The sequence below is a fragment of the Bubalus bubalis genome, chromosome 3, assembly GCF_019923935.1.
Source record: "Bubalus bubalis isolate 160015118507 breed Murrah chromosome 3, NDDB_SH_1, whole genome shotgun sequence".
Taxonomy (NCBI): domain Eukaryota; kingdom Metazoa; phylum Chordata; class Mammalia; order Artiodactyla; family Bovidae; genus Bubalus; species Bubalus bubalis.
The window spans coordinates 101,232,247-101,246,440 of NC_059159.1; the positions used below are offsets into that span (position 1 = coordinate 101,232,247).

Here is a 14,194-nt window from a genome sequence, read left to right on the forward strand (position 1 = left end):
AAGTGAAAGTGAAGTCGCTCAGTCATGCCCGACTCTTTGCAACCCCATGGACTGCAGCCTACCAGGCTCCTCCGTCCATGGGATTTATCAGGCAAGAGTACTGGAGTGGGTTGCCATTGCCTTCTCCATCTGCTGCTGCTAAGTCACTTCAGTTGTGTCCGACTCTGTGCAACCCCATGGACTGCAGCCCATCAGGCTCCTCGGTCCATGGGATTTTCCAGGCAAGAGTACTGGAGTGGGGTGCCATTGCCTTCTCCGGCCTTCTCCATCTAAGGTGTTAGAATCGTTGATAGTAGAGTCTACTGTTTAATGATTGGGTTATCCAGAGGTTCACCTGCTATGGGATCTCATGCAAAACTTGCCACATGCGTTTATGCATAACATTCCTCTCACCATGATGTTTCACCATTTTTCTGAGAACTGAGATTATTGCTATGTGCCTTTAAGCTTAAGGTGCTTTCTTTCATGTCACATCCCCCCATAGATTCTGGTAGGAAGTTGTGGTGCGTAAGTATGGATGTCCTTAATGGAAGTAAAGACTGGGAGCAGTTCCCTCACTCCTGTCCAGGATATGTGCTGTTGCCGTCTAACCCCACCTGTGTCACCCTGGGCCAAGATACAGACTTCAGATGCCTTGTTTTCATAGCCACAGCCTAAGGGGAAAGCCTGCAATTAAACACACATCTAAGGGCTGACTGTTATCCTCTCCAGAGACCCCAGAGGACAGATACTATCTTCCTGCTGATACTATATTCCTGCTTTTCTCTGTCATGCTCCAGAGCACAAGATCCCAGATTTTACAGTACTCTAAGGTATATCTACGGGCCTCCCAGGTGGCTCAGTGGTAAAGGATCCACCTGCCAATGCAGGATACGTAGATTCGATCCCTGGGACAGGAATATCCCCTCGAGGAGGAAATGGAAACCCACTCTAGTATTCTTGTCAGGAGAATCCCATGAGGAGCCTGGCGGGCCTCAGTTCATGGGGTCACAAAGAGGCAGACACAACTAAGCACTGAGCTCACCCAGGGGACACTTCTAGATTGTTTGGTTAATGGCCAGAAGAGCCTGCACTCATGAGTCTCCTGGAACTGCAACAAATAGAGAGACAGCTCTTGGTAGCCCGCTACCCCAGGGCATTTCACAAAAAGATGGACAGAAGTACACCACTGCCCCAGTGAGAAAGAGACCTATCTGCTTGTCCTGGAGCATGACCTAAGGGGAAGACCCCAGGCCTGGAACACAACTTGGGGCCCAGTAAGATGCCCTCTTTGGAGGAAGTCTCTCCCCCTGCCTCACTCCAGGCCCACAGAGCCATATCTTTATACAAAGTATATGTGGTGTGCACTTATTATATATCTTCTTTTCCCACAGAACCATTCCAACACATCTTAAAATATCATGGCTTATGCAACAACTATTATTTCTGTTGTTGGGTTATTTTCAATTTTTTAATACTTTAATAGCATACATCTATTGTGGAAAATGAACCTCTGTCCATAGTTCTTCAGGCACTCTATCTATCAGATGTAATACCTTAAATCTATTTGTCACTTCCACTATATAATTGTAAGGGATTTGATTTAGGTCATATCTGAACAGTCTAGTGGATTTCCCTACTTTCTTCAATTTAAGTCTAAATTTTGCAATAAGGAGTTCATGATCTGAGCCACAGTCAGCTAAAACCGTCCCCCAAAAAAAGAAATGCAAAAAAGCAAAACAGCTGTCTGAGGAGGCCTTACGAATAGCTGAGAAAAGAAGAGAAGCTAAAGGCAAAGGAGAAAAGGAAACGTATATCCATCTGAATGCAGAGTTTCACAGGATAGCATGGAGAGATAAGAAAGCCTTCCTCAGTGATCAATGCAAAGAAATAAAGGAAAGCAATAGAATGGGAAAGACTAGAGATCTCTTCAAGAAAATTAGATACCAAAGGAACATTTCATGCAAAGATGGACTCAATAAAGGACAGAAATGGTATGGACCTAACAGAAGCAGAAGATACTAAGAAAAGGTGGCAAGAATACAAAGAAGAACTATACAAAAAAAAGATTTTCATGACCCAGATAACCACGATGGTGTGAGCACTAACCTAGAACCAGACATCCTGGAATGCAAAGTCAAGTGGGCCTTAGGAAGCATCACTACAAACAAAGCTAGTGGAGGTGATGGAACTCCAGCTGAGCTATTTCAAATCCTGAAAGATGACACTGTGAAAGCACTGCACTCAATATGCCAGCAAATTTGGGAAACTCAGCAGTGGCCACAGGACTGGAAAAGGTCAGTTTTCATTCCAATCCCAAAGAAAGGCAATGCCAAAGAACGTTCAAACTATAGCACAATTACACTCATCCTCACACACTAGCAAAGTAATGCTCAATATTCTCCAAGCGAGACTTCGATAGTACTTGAACTGAGAACTTCCAGATGTTCAAGCTGGATTTCAAAAAGGCAGAGGAACCAGAGATCAAATTGCCCACATCCATTGGATCATAGAAAAAGTGAGAGAATTCCAGAACATCTACTTCTGCTTTATTAACTATGCCAAAGCCTTTGACTGTGTGGATCACAACAAACTGTGGAAAATTCTTGAAGAGATGGGAATACCAGACCGTCTTACCTGCCTCCTGAGAAACCCATATGGAGGTCAAGAAGCAACAGTTAGAACCGGACATGGAGCAATAGACTGGTTCCAAATCTGGAAAGGAGTATGTCAAGGCTGTATATTGTCACCCTGCTTATTTAACTTATATGCAGAGTACATCATGTGAAATGCCGGACTGGATGAATCACAACCTGGAATCAAGATTGCTAGGAGAAATATCAATAACCTCAGATATACAGATGACACCACCTTTATGGGAGAGAGTGAAAAGGAACTAAAGAGCCTCTTGATGAAAGTGAAAGTGGAGAGTGAAAAAACTGGCTTAAAACTCAACATTCAAGAAACTAAGATCATGGCATCTGGTCCCATCACTTCATGGCAAATAGATGGGGAAACAATGGAAACAGTGACAGGTTTTATTTTCCTGGGCTCCAAAATCACTGCAGATGGTGACTGCAGCCATGAAATTAAAAGACACTTGCTCCTTGGAAGAAAAGCTATGACAAACGTAGACAGCATATTAAAAAGCAGAGGTATTTCTTTACCAGCAAAGGTTCATATAGTCAAAACTATGGTTTTTCCAGTAGTCATGTACAGATGTGAGAGTTGGACCATAAAGAAGGCTGAGCGCCAAAGAATTGATGCTTTCAAACTGTTGTCCTGGAGAAGACTCTTGAGAGTCCCTTGGACAGCAAGATTAAACTAGTCAATCCTAAAGGAAATTAATCCAATGAATATTCATTGGAAGGACTGATGCCGAAGTTTCAATATTTTTGCCACCTGATGCAAAGAACCAACTCATTGGAAAAGACCCTGACACTGGGAAAGATTGAGAGCATGAGGAAAAAGGGGTGACAGAGATGGCATCATTGACCCAATGGACATAAGTCTGAGCAAAATCTAGGAGTTGGTGAAGGACAGGGAAGCCTGGTGTGCTGCAGTCCATGGGGTCGCAGAGAGTTGCACATGACTTAGCAACTAAACAACAATAACAATTGCATGTAAATTATACCTTAATAAACCTAATTTTAAATAAAAATACTTTATAGTTGTGCTCCCTATTGCATCACTTAATGCCTGATATATGAATGAGCCAAGGTCCAGGTGGAAAAATGGAAACCACACTAAATACTTGAAGAGGAGATTTAAGAGATTGGTTACATAGGGGTGAGAGACCTGAAGAAGTGAATAAACAGCAATGATGTAATAAAAAATGGTAACTGAAGGACCTGATACCATGCCTAAAGCTGAAGGAACAAAATGGAACTGGCATCTTTGAGCTCAGAACTCCAGGTGAAACCTCAGAGGAATGAGTGCCCCCAGGCTACTGTGGGTATCTCTGCAGAGACAGGAAGCGATTGGATTAAGAGGAAATTACTGTCACCGGGAGGACGGGCCACTGCTGGGACAATCCAGACAAGAAAAGGAAAAACAAGAAGGAGTAATCTCTTTTCTGTCTCTTTTCTAGCCTCCAGTCTCTAGCGGCTCCTATTGGTGGAAACTCTCAGGGACCAAGCTAAGAAAGGAGAAATTTTGCTTCCAGAGCCCAACCTCAGCATCAGAGAACAAATTAGAGAAAATTGAATGTGAAACCAAAAGATAACACATAAATGACACTTCTGGTTTATCCCACTTTTTTTTTTTTAAAGTTTGTTCAAATGATTAAGTTTATGTTTTATTGTTTATTTATTTTTTAATTTTATTTTATTTTTTAAACTTTACATAATTGTATTAGTTTTGCCAAATATACCACTTTTAATAATACTAAGATTAATCAGGAACTTCAGGTAGTTTCAGCCTAATCCTTCTGTTTTCAAATCCCAATTAATGTTTCATTTAATGGTTTTAGCATCCACTGGTTATTGCTGCCTACATTCATTATTTCATTTGGGTTACAACACAGTAATTTTCTGATTTTAGCATTTTTGTGCACTTTTTGTATGGAATTCTATAAAGAAGAATGTGAATAGCTGTTAGGTTATCCTGAAATACAGTTTATACAGGAAAGGCAGGAAAAATCTTGATTATTTTTAATTTTCAGTTGCTGATCTAGCATCCAAAGATGATCAATGAATTGTGACTTTTGTTAGTATTAGACACTTGGAACTTTTGTTGATTATATTTGAAGTCTTTTTAATTCATCAGAAGCATTATTCTTTCTGATATTCTGATTGTTTTAATTTAGGTCGGTGGGAGCCTTCAAGTATTTTTTGCTTTCTATATTTTTATTTATTATGGATTATTCTTACAAAAATGTTAAGAATGTCCAATTTAATTCTACCTCCTCCCACTTGATTCTAAATCTCTCAGATCTTGGAAGAAATTTGCAATTTACTTTTCATTTTTCTTCACTTAGCAAGGTGCTAATAAATACTTGAATTGTCCACTTCTGAGCCACCTTACACCTTACGGAAATATTTTTAAGTGCCCTCTCAACAGTGCAAACAAATTTAAAATCCAATTTTAATTACAAAGTTTAATAAAGTTGTTTAATCAAATCTTCAAGTCCATTCTTGAAATCTTGAATATTATGTGTGCTCCCTAGGGGGTGGGGGTGGGTAGGAAATAACAGTGCAAAAGGTAAATAGAATTGAATTATGCAATCTAGAGAGGAAGTATTTTAAGATTTTAAATCTGTGTATGTTCTTCTAACCTAAGAACATAAATATTTTTCCTAAAATGGATTCCGTTTAGCTCTTACTTTTGTAATAATGACCATCACTATGGAGTGTGGGAGAAACCAGAGAACAAAATATGGATTTGGGGACTCATCTTCTTAAGGAAGACCCACCAGTATTCTTGGGCTTCCCTTGTTGCTTAACTGGTAAATAATCTGCCTGCAATGCGGGAGACCTGGGCTTGATCCCTGGGTTGGGAAGATACCCTGGAGAATGGAAAGGCTACCCTATCCAGTATTCTGGCCTAGAAAATTCCATAGACTATAGTTCATGGGGTCACAAAGAGTCGGACACGACTTTCACTTTGCTTTCACTGGATACTGGAGAGTTTTGATAAGACTGGGAGTAACTCCATCTTTGTTCATAAAATGTCACTGAGTACCACCTGGTACATAGCCAGGACTTCCCTGGTGGCTCAGACAGCAAAGAATTTGCGTGAAATCCAAAGACCTGGGTTTGACACCTGGGTTGGGAAGGTCCCCTGGAGAAGGGAATGACAACCTACTCCTGTATTCTTGCTTGGGAAATTCCATGGACAGAGGAGCTGTTGGGCTACAGTCCATGGGGTCACAAAGAGTTGGATACGACTGAGGAATTAACACTTTCATTTGTTAGGGAATTCTTCTGGAAAGAGTTAGCAGTCTTTTGGTCTGCATTAATACTGTTCTTTCCTCATGTGTGGGTAAAGAAATAGGTAAATTACAGCATCTCCAACCAGACGCCCAGGTCAAAACTTGGGAAGATTTCCTAGGCTTCTTCCCATGTAAGGTGTTACTGATATGACTTCTTTCGACCTATCTAGTCCTTGCTCTTTTTTCTTTCCTTCCACCACTGCAATGATTTAGACTTTCAGTTTAACTGAACTAAGGTTGTGTGTGTGCTCAGTCCTGTCCAATTCTTTGTGACCCTAGGGACTGTAGACTGCCAAGAACCTCTGTCCATGAAAATTTCCAGGCATGAATACTGGAGCAGGTTGCCATTTTCTACTCCAGGGGAGCTTACCGACCCAGGGATCAAACTCATGTCCCTTACGTCTCCTGCATTGGCAGGTGGATTCTTTACCACTCTGCCACCTGGAAAGCCCTAAATGCCTCCAGTCTTCACACTTCAGTTTTTGCATTGCTATCAAAGTAATATTTCTAAATGTGGATCATTTCACAGCCCTTGATTAAAATCCTTAAACTGCTCCTCTTTACCTTTGGGGGAAAAAAGCCAAATTTCTTAACATGGAATATGAGGCCCTTCATGATCTGGCTATAGAACTTTTGTCTTCCTCCTTCCTGCCTCCTATGTCATCCTCCAGCCCCCTCAAGTCACATATCCAATGCTCCAGCAAGAAATACTGGCAGAACTCACCACACTAGGCTCTAAGACCTTTCCACATTTGAACACAGCTGTTCCCTTTACTTAGAAACTTCTTCTCTTTATTCAAATAGTGAATAAAGATTCATCCTTCAAAAGTCAGCCCTGGTATCACCACCTTTGGGAAGCCTTGCCTGATTTCCCTTAGCTGCCTCCACAACCTCACGTGGTTGCATCACCACAGCGATCACTACACTATATGGTATTTACTGTCTCTCATGGGCATCCTCATGTATTTAATCTTTATCCCCAGCACACAGCATCATACTTGAGTATACCCTCAATGAACGTGTGCTGAGAAAATAAATGAATAACTGTGTAATCTTAACCCAGCATTTTTCAAACATTTTTTACAGAGTGGTTCTATCAACTCACTTAAACTACCACCAAAAGTATCATTGAGTTTCCTATTACTCCATATTCTTAGTATCACTTGATATTCTTAGACTTAAATTTAAAACATTGTATTGGGCCTGTGGTGGTATCTCATCCTAGTGTTTGTGTCTTTAATATGCTAATAGATATGGTTTTAAGACAAGCTTTCCCCCCCCAACATGTAATAGTTATTAAGATTTTCTGAAAGAGTGAATGCAAAGGCCCTATAATTAGACTTTTTCAAAGAATGGTGGGAAAGCCATTGACTCTGGAGCAAGATGCAGAACTGTAGTCAAGATCTTGGAATCAGAACCAACATTGATCTCAGTAGTGGTTCTCAAATTTTTGTATTCACATGAAAATCCAGTGTCCTTGTTAAAATTGAACATTCTTGGGTTATATCACCCAGAAATTCTGATTCAGTAGTTCAGAGATCGGGCCCGAATATCTACATTTTAAAATAAGTTTCTCAAGTGATTCTGATGCAGTTGACTTTCAGTCCACAGAATAAAAAGCACTGTTTAGAGAATAAGGTTTCTTCCTAAACGAGCATTTGTTGTTGTTTAGTCACTAAGTCGTGCCTGACTCTTTGTGACTCTGCTGGCTGTAGCCCACCAGGCTCCTTTGTCCATGGGATTTCCCAGGCAAGAATACTGGAGTGAGTTGCCATTTCCTTTTCAAAGGGATCTTCCTGACCCAGGGATCAAACCTGCATCTCCTGCATTGGCAGGCAGATTCTTTACTGATGAACTACCAGGAACAAAATTAAAATTCAGCCAACTTAGAGAAGTTTAAAATACACCCTGCAATAAGCTAAAACCTCTGATTGTATTGCAAAATCAAGAGTAATTATGGGGAAGTGGTATGGTGAAAGAGCATCGGTGTTGCTTTCAGAAGAGGTGGATTTGAGACTCAGGGTGTGTCATCTTAGGCAAATCCCTTAACCTTCCTGAGTTTCCATTTCTCACCTAAAATTAGTATTATACCTATTCTACCAATCTTGCAAACCTGAGTAATGGTTAAAATGATAGAGTGGTAAGGCCCATACAAAAGTAAGATCTAATCATTGTTAAAGTAATGATGATTGTTTTTTTGTATATAATTTTTTTATGTATTTTACTGTTTATTTTTGGCTGTGCTGGGTCTTCCTTGCTGTTCAGGCTTTTCTCTCATTGCAGCAAGCAGGGTCTACTCTTTGTTGCGGTGGGCAGGCTTCTCATTGAACTTGCTTATCTTGTTGCAGAGCACTAGGCTCTAGGACACACAGGCTTCAGTAGTTGTGATTTGTGGGCTCAGTGGTTGCAGTTCCTATTTACCGGGCTCTAGAGCACAGCTCAATAGTTGTGGTGGCACAAGGGCTTAGTTGCTCCACAGCATGTGGCATCTTCTAGGACCAGGGATCAAAATTGTGCCTCCTGCACTGGCAGGTGGATTATTTACCCCTGAGCCTGTGTAATTAATGAGCCTGGTAATTCCAGGGAAGCAACCCTTCCTGAATTAAAGAAACAATATTTAGCCTCAGGGGCATTTGTTTCTTAGAATAACCTCAGCTGCTCTCTACGAAAAGCAAAACTGTAAAAACATTTTTAAGTTTGCAAAGAAAATCTTGAGTGACAAGACCAGGGATTCAAATCAATTTTGAGACAAGACCAGGATTCTAATCTTACTAACCCACGTTACTTTTCATCATACATTACTCAAATACATTTCTCATTCTTTATTATAATCCACAGAGCAAGCGATTCCGACACACACCAGAATCTGAGCACCTCTGCTCTACTGCATTAGATGTAATAGTGGGGTGGTAATCGTTGTCTTTATCTTTTATTGTACTTATTTGATAAAAAGCTTTATTGACGTATTATCCACATGCAATACAATTCACCAATCTAAATTGTACAATTCAATGGTTTGAGTATAATCACAGAGCTGTGCACCTATCTTCACTTATCAATTTTACATTTTCATCACCCAGAAAGAACTTCCCTGACAGCAGTTATTCTCTATTCTCCCTTCCCCTCAGCCATTGCCAAACACTAATCTACTTTCTGTATGGATTTTCCATTTAAGACCTTTCATATAAAGGGAATCACATAACATATAGCCTTTCGTGATTGTCTTCTTTCACTTAGCATATTTTCAAGGCGTATGCTCTGTTTTAAAATGATCAGTTTAACAACCATAGATATAGGTTAGAAATAAAAGACGAAAAAACCCATAATCCCATTCTAATAGTCATTATCATACTTTTATTTTTTCCCCTCTGTAGGTGAATTTTCATTTTATTGGAAATCAGACGGAAAGCGACCCTCGCTCCCACCACGACCCCACGAGTCCCGCGCCACCAGACTCCCCGCCTCGCAAAGCCCGGACCAAGAGGAGCCGTGGCAGGGGAGGAAGAAGCGGCCCCGCCCCGCTCCTCCGCGCCGGCGCCTCGCTGATGTCACTGCTCCGGGACGCAGACCCCCGCCTTTCTTCCCCGTCGCGGTTGCTTTGACAGAACGCGATGGCGGCGTCCGGGTCTGCTGGAGTACCGGCGACCGTGTCGGGAAAGCATGAGTTTTACCAGCTTCTGAAGAACCTGATCAATCCAAGCTGTATGGTGCGGCGGCAGGCAGAGGAAATCTATGAAAATATCCCAGGTCTGTGTAAGACTACATTCCTCTTAGATGCCGTCAGAAATAGAAGAGCAGGTTATGAGGTGAGACAAATGGCTGCCGCCCTGCTACGACGGCTTTTGTCCTCTGGGTTTGAGGAAGTCTATCCAAATTTGCCTTCTGATGTTCAGAGGGACGTCAAGATTGAACTGATACTGGCTGTTAAGTTAGAAACACATGCTAGTATGAGGAAAAAACTTTGTGACATTTTTGCAGTCCTGGCCAGGAATTTGATAGATGAGGATGGCACTAACCACTGGCCTGAAGGTCTGAAGTTCCTTGTTGATTCAATCTACTCCAAAAATGTGGTTCTATGGGAAGTTGCACTTCACGTTTTCTGGCACTTTCCGGGGATTTTTGGGAACCAGGAGCGGCACGATTTGGATATCATCAAACGGTTGTTGGACCAGTGTATTCAAGATCAAGAACATCCAGCAATCAGGACATTATCTGCTAGAGCTGCAGCTGCATTTGTACTTGCTAATGAGAATAATATTGGTCTTTTCAAAGACTTTGCAGACTTGCTTCCTGGAATCTTACAGGCTGTGAATGATTCATGCTACCAGGATGATGATTCAGTGCTAGAATCCCTTGTCGAGATTGCAGATACTGTACCTAAATATTTGGGTCCTTATTTAGAAGATACTCTGCAACTGAGTCTAAAGTTATGTGGAGACTCTAGACTTAGTAATCTGCAACGCCAGCTGGCACTTGAAGTAATAGTGACCTTGTCTGAAACTGCCACCCCAATGTTGAAAAAACATACAAATATTATTGCACAGGCAGTTCCTCATATATTAGCAATGATGGTTGATCTACAAGATGACGAGGACTGGGTAAATGCTGATGAAATGGAAGAAGATGATTTTGACAGCAATGCAGTTGCCGCTGAGAGTGCATTAGACAGACTGGCTTGTGGGCTTGGCGGAAAACTTGTTTTACCAATGACTAAGGAGCATATCATGCAGATGCTGCAGAGCCCTGACTGGAAATACCGACATGCTGGATTAATGGCCTTATCTGCTATTGGAGAAGGATGCCATCAGCAAATGGAATCAATTTTAGATGAAACAGTTAACTCTGTTTTGCTTTTTCTTCAGGATCCTCATCCAAGGGTGAGGGCTGCAGCCTGTACTACACTTGGACAGATGGCTACAGATTTTGCACCTAACTTCCAAAAGAAATTCCATGAAACTGTGATTGCAGCTCTGTTGCGTACTATGGAAAATCAAGGTAATCAGCGTGTACAGTCACATGCAGCTTCTGCGCTTATTATTTTTATTGAAGACTGCCCCAAATCATTGCTGGTTCTATATTTGGATAGTATGTTAAGAAATCTACATTCCATCTTGGTGATTAAACTTCAAGAGTTGATTCGCAATGGAACTAAGTTGGCCTTAGAACAGCTTGTGACAACCATTGCCTCAGTTGCAGATACAATAGAAGAAAAATTTGTACCATACTATGATATATTTATGCCCTCACTAAAGCATACTGTTGAGCTTGCTGTTCAAAAGGAACTCAAACTTCTGAAAGGAAAGACTATTGAATGCATTAGCCATGTTGGTCTTGCTGTTGGTAAGGAAAAATTTATGCAAGATGCATCAAATGTGATGCAGTTATTGTTGAAGACACAATCAGACTTAAATAATATGGAAGATGATGACCCTCAGACCTCTTACATGGTTTCAGCATGGGCTAGAATGTGTAAAATTCTTGGAAGTGATTTTCAACAGTACCTTCCACTGGTTATTGAGCCTCTTATTAAGACTGCTTCAGCTAAACCTGACGTTGCTCTCTTAGACACACAAGATGTGGAGAATATGAGTGATGATGATGGATGGCAATTTGTAAATCTTGGAGACCAGCAAAGTTTTGGAATTAAAACTTCAGGACTTGAAGCAAAAGCAACTGCTTGCCAGATGTTGGTTTATTATGCTAAGGAGTTAAGAGAAGGATTTATGGACTATACAGAACAAGTTGTAAAACTGATGGTTCCTTTACTGAAATTTTATTTCCATGACAATGTTCGAGTGGCAGCTGCAGAGTCCTTGCCTTTTCTCCTGGAATGTGCAAGAATTCAGGGGCCAGAGTATCTTGCACAGATGTGGCAATTCATATGTGATCCCTTAATCAAGGCTATTGGGACCGAACCTGATACAGATGTACTCTCAGAAATAATGAATTCTTTTGCAAAATCCATTGAAGTAATGGGAGATGGGTGCCTTAATGATGAACACTTGGAAGAACTGGGAGAAATACTGAAAGCAAAACTTGAAGGGCACTTTAAAAACCAAGAACTCAGACAGGTTAAAAGACAGGAAGAAAACTATGATCAACAGGTTGAAATGTCTCTGCAAGATGAGGATGAATGTGATGTTTATATTCTGACCAAAGTATCAGATATTTTGCACTCATTATTTAGTACTTACAAGGAAAAGATTTTACCGTGGTTTGAACAGCTACTTCCATTAATTGTAAATCTAATTTGTTCTAATAGGCCATGGCCAGACAGACAGTGGGGATTGTGCATATTTGATGATATCATAGAGCACTGCAGTCCAACCTCATTTAAATATGTTGAATATTTTCGGTGGCCAATGCTACTAAATATGCGAGACAACAACCCTGAAGTCAGGCAAGCTGCTGCTTATGGCCTGGGTGTTATGGCACAGTTTGGTGGAGATGATTATCGTTCTTTATGTTCAGAAGCTGTTCCGCTGCTGGTGAAAGTTATTAAGTGTGCAAATTCCAAAACCAAAAAAAATGTCATTGCTACAGAGAACTGTATCTCAGCAGTAGGGAAGATTTTGAGGTTTAAGCCTAACTGTGTAAACGTAGATGAAGTTCTTCCACACTGGTTGTCATGGCTTCCACTGCATGAGGATAAAGAGGAAGCTATTCAGACTTTGAGTTTTCTCTGTGACTTAATTGAAAGTAACCACCCAGTTGTACTTGGTCCGAATAATTCCAATCTCCCAAAAATAATTAGTATAATTGCAGAAGGAAAAATTAATGAGACTATTAACTATGAAGATCCTTGTGCCAAACGCCTAGCTAATGTTGTACGTCAGGTACAGACTTCTGAAGAATTATGGTTGGAATGCATTTCCCATCTTGATGATGAGCAGCAGGAAGCCTTACAGGAATTGCTAAATTTTGCTTGAAGCACTTTAATATTACTTGAATATCATCCCCCATAAATGTAACTCCAAATAAGTGTTGTGAGTGGATTCCATTATGATTGAGAGAGCTGTTCTCTCCCTGCTAAGCAGTTTATATTCCTTCCCAGTGTTTCTCCATGATTAGTCAGTGTTATACCCTCTGTTTACCTTGCATGTTTTATCAAACACAGACCTTGGTGATAACCTGTGCTTCTGTTGTCTTAAAATGTTTGTCACCTTTCTTCTATTTGATGTGAAGTATGTATATTGTTGCTATTTGTCTAAATTCCTGATGCTGGGCAAGCAGTGTGCTTGGTGTCAGGGTGTCCTGCCGCCTAACACAAGATGTTAAGAGTGCACAAAGATGGGATAGAAGAACTTCCAGGACAAACTCTTTGGAATTGTGAGTGAAGAATATAGTGGCAGGCTTATTTCTCCTTTATGATACTCCTAGTTTTCATAGTAATGGGAGGATGCTGGTATTGGAAAAGAGTTTTGAGATACTGCAGTGGATGTGGGGAGTTTTCTCCATAATACATAAGAACTTTTTAATAATGTCCTCCTGAGGCTGAGACATATCCATATTCTAGTTCCCAAGGTGTCCAGCTGATAGTTAAGAGAACTTTAAAATCTTAGCCAGATCAGTCTGTCTTTTTTAACTTATCCAGGACTCTTAAGGACCACAGTTATTGTAAAGGGTATCCTGGTACATCTAACATTGGTAGCATATAACATACTGTAATACAGTATTTGACAAAGAGTAAATGATTATTTGTGGGAGTCAATCACTATTACGTGTTTGAGCAGAATACTGCATTGTGTATGTATGCCATTTTTCCCTGCAAAGCAGTTCAACAAGAGAAGCCCTGATTCAAAATGGGGCTTAAATAGATTTGTTTTGAAGAAACTCTTAGTTGTTTAGTAGCATTAAAGAGAATTCAATTGTGATCGTGAAAGGGAAGCCAAATTAGTCTTTAAACATGAAAAAGAAAACAGCTTTGAGATGACCAGTCATTTAGCAGTAAGTGTGGATTCTAAGAAAGCAGTTCTATAAATTTGGGGTTACTTATATTAATTACAATGTTGGTCTTTAATCTCAGGCTTTTTGTAGGGTAGAAAAAGAAGCTTTCTACTCAGCAAATTATTGATCCAAAATTTAAGAACAAATATATCTGTAATGGATTTCCTGGGGCTCTTATGAGTACTGTGTATGTAAAGTATTTAGTGAGTATTTAAGACCTAGCAAGTGCTTAATAAATGGTAGCTGTTACTGCTGTTGGTGTTTGTACCTCTTCCGTGTTCTTTTTTATGGTCTGAAATTCATTTTATATTAAAATCTCCCTATTTCCCCTCCTAC

The 14,194-nt window shown here is 40.4% G+C and overlaps 1 protein-coding gene across 3 annotated transcripts; it reads left to right on the forward strand.

Moving 5' to 3' along the window:
* The first annotated feature begins 9,272 nt into the window (after positions 1-9,272).
* RANBP6 (RAN binding protein 6) lies at positions 9,273-14,107 on the forward strand. 3 transcript variants are annotated; one of them, XM_006080596.3, is made up of 2 exons: positions 9,273-9,658; positions 10,774-10,857. In XM_006080596.3, exons 1-2 carry the CDS (start codon positions 9,523-9,525, stop codon positions 10,842-10,844), a joined length of 207 nt encoding a protein of 68 aa, XP_006080658.2. In that variant the 5' UTR covers positions 9,273-9,522; the 3' UTR covers positions 10,845-10,857. The 3 variants fall into 3 exon arrangements, with proteins under 3 accessions (XP_006080658.2, XP_006080656.2, XP_006080657.2); XM_006080595.4 differs by having other exon boundaries at positions 9,379-9,717; positions 10,774-14,107; XM_006080594.4 differs by having other exon boundaries at positions 9,360-14,107.
* The last annotated feature ends 87 nt before the right edge of the window (positions 14,108-14,194 follow it).

Excerpts from the sequence above, each read along its gene's own strand:
- RANBP6 (XM_006080594.4), top strand. The coding sequence starts at position 9,523 with ATGGCGGCGTCCGGGTCTGCTGGAGTACCGGCGACCGTGTCGGGAAAG.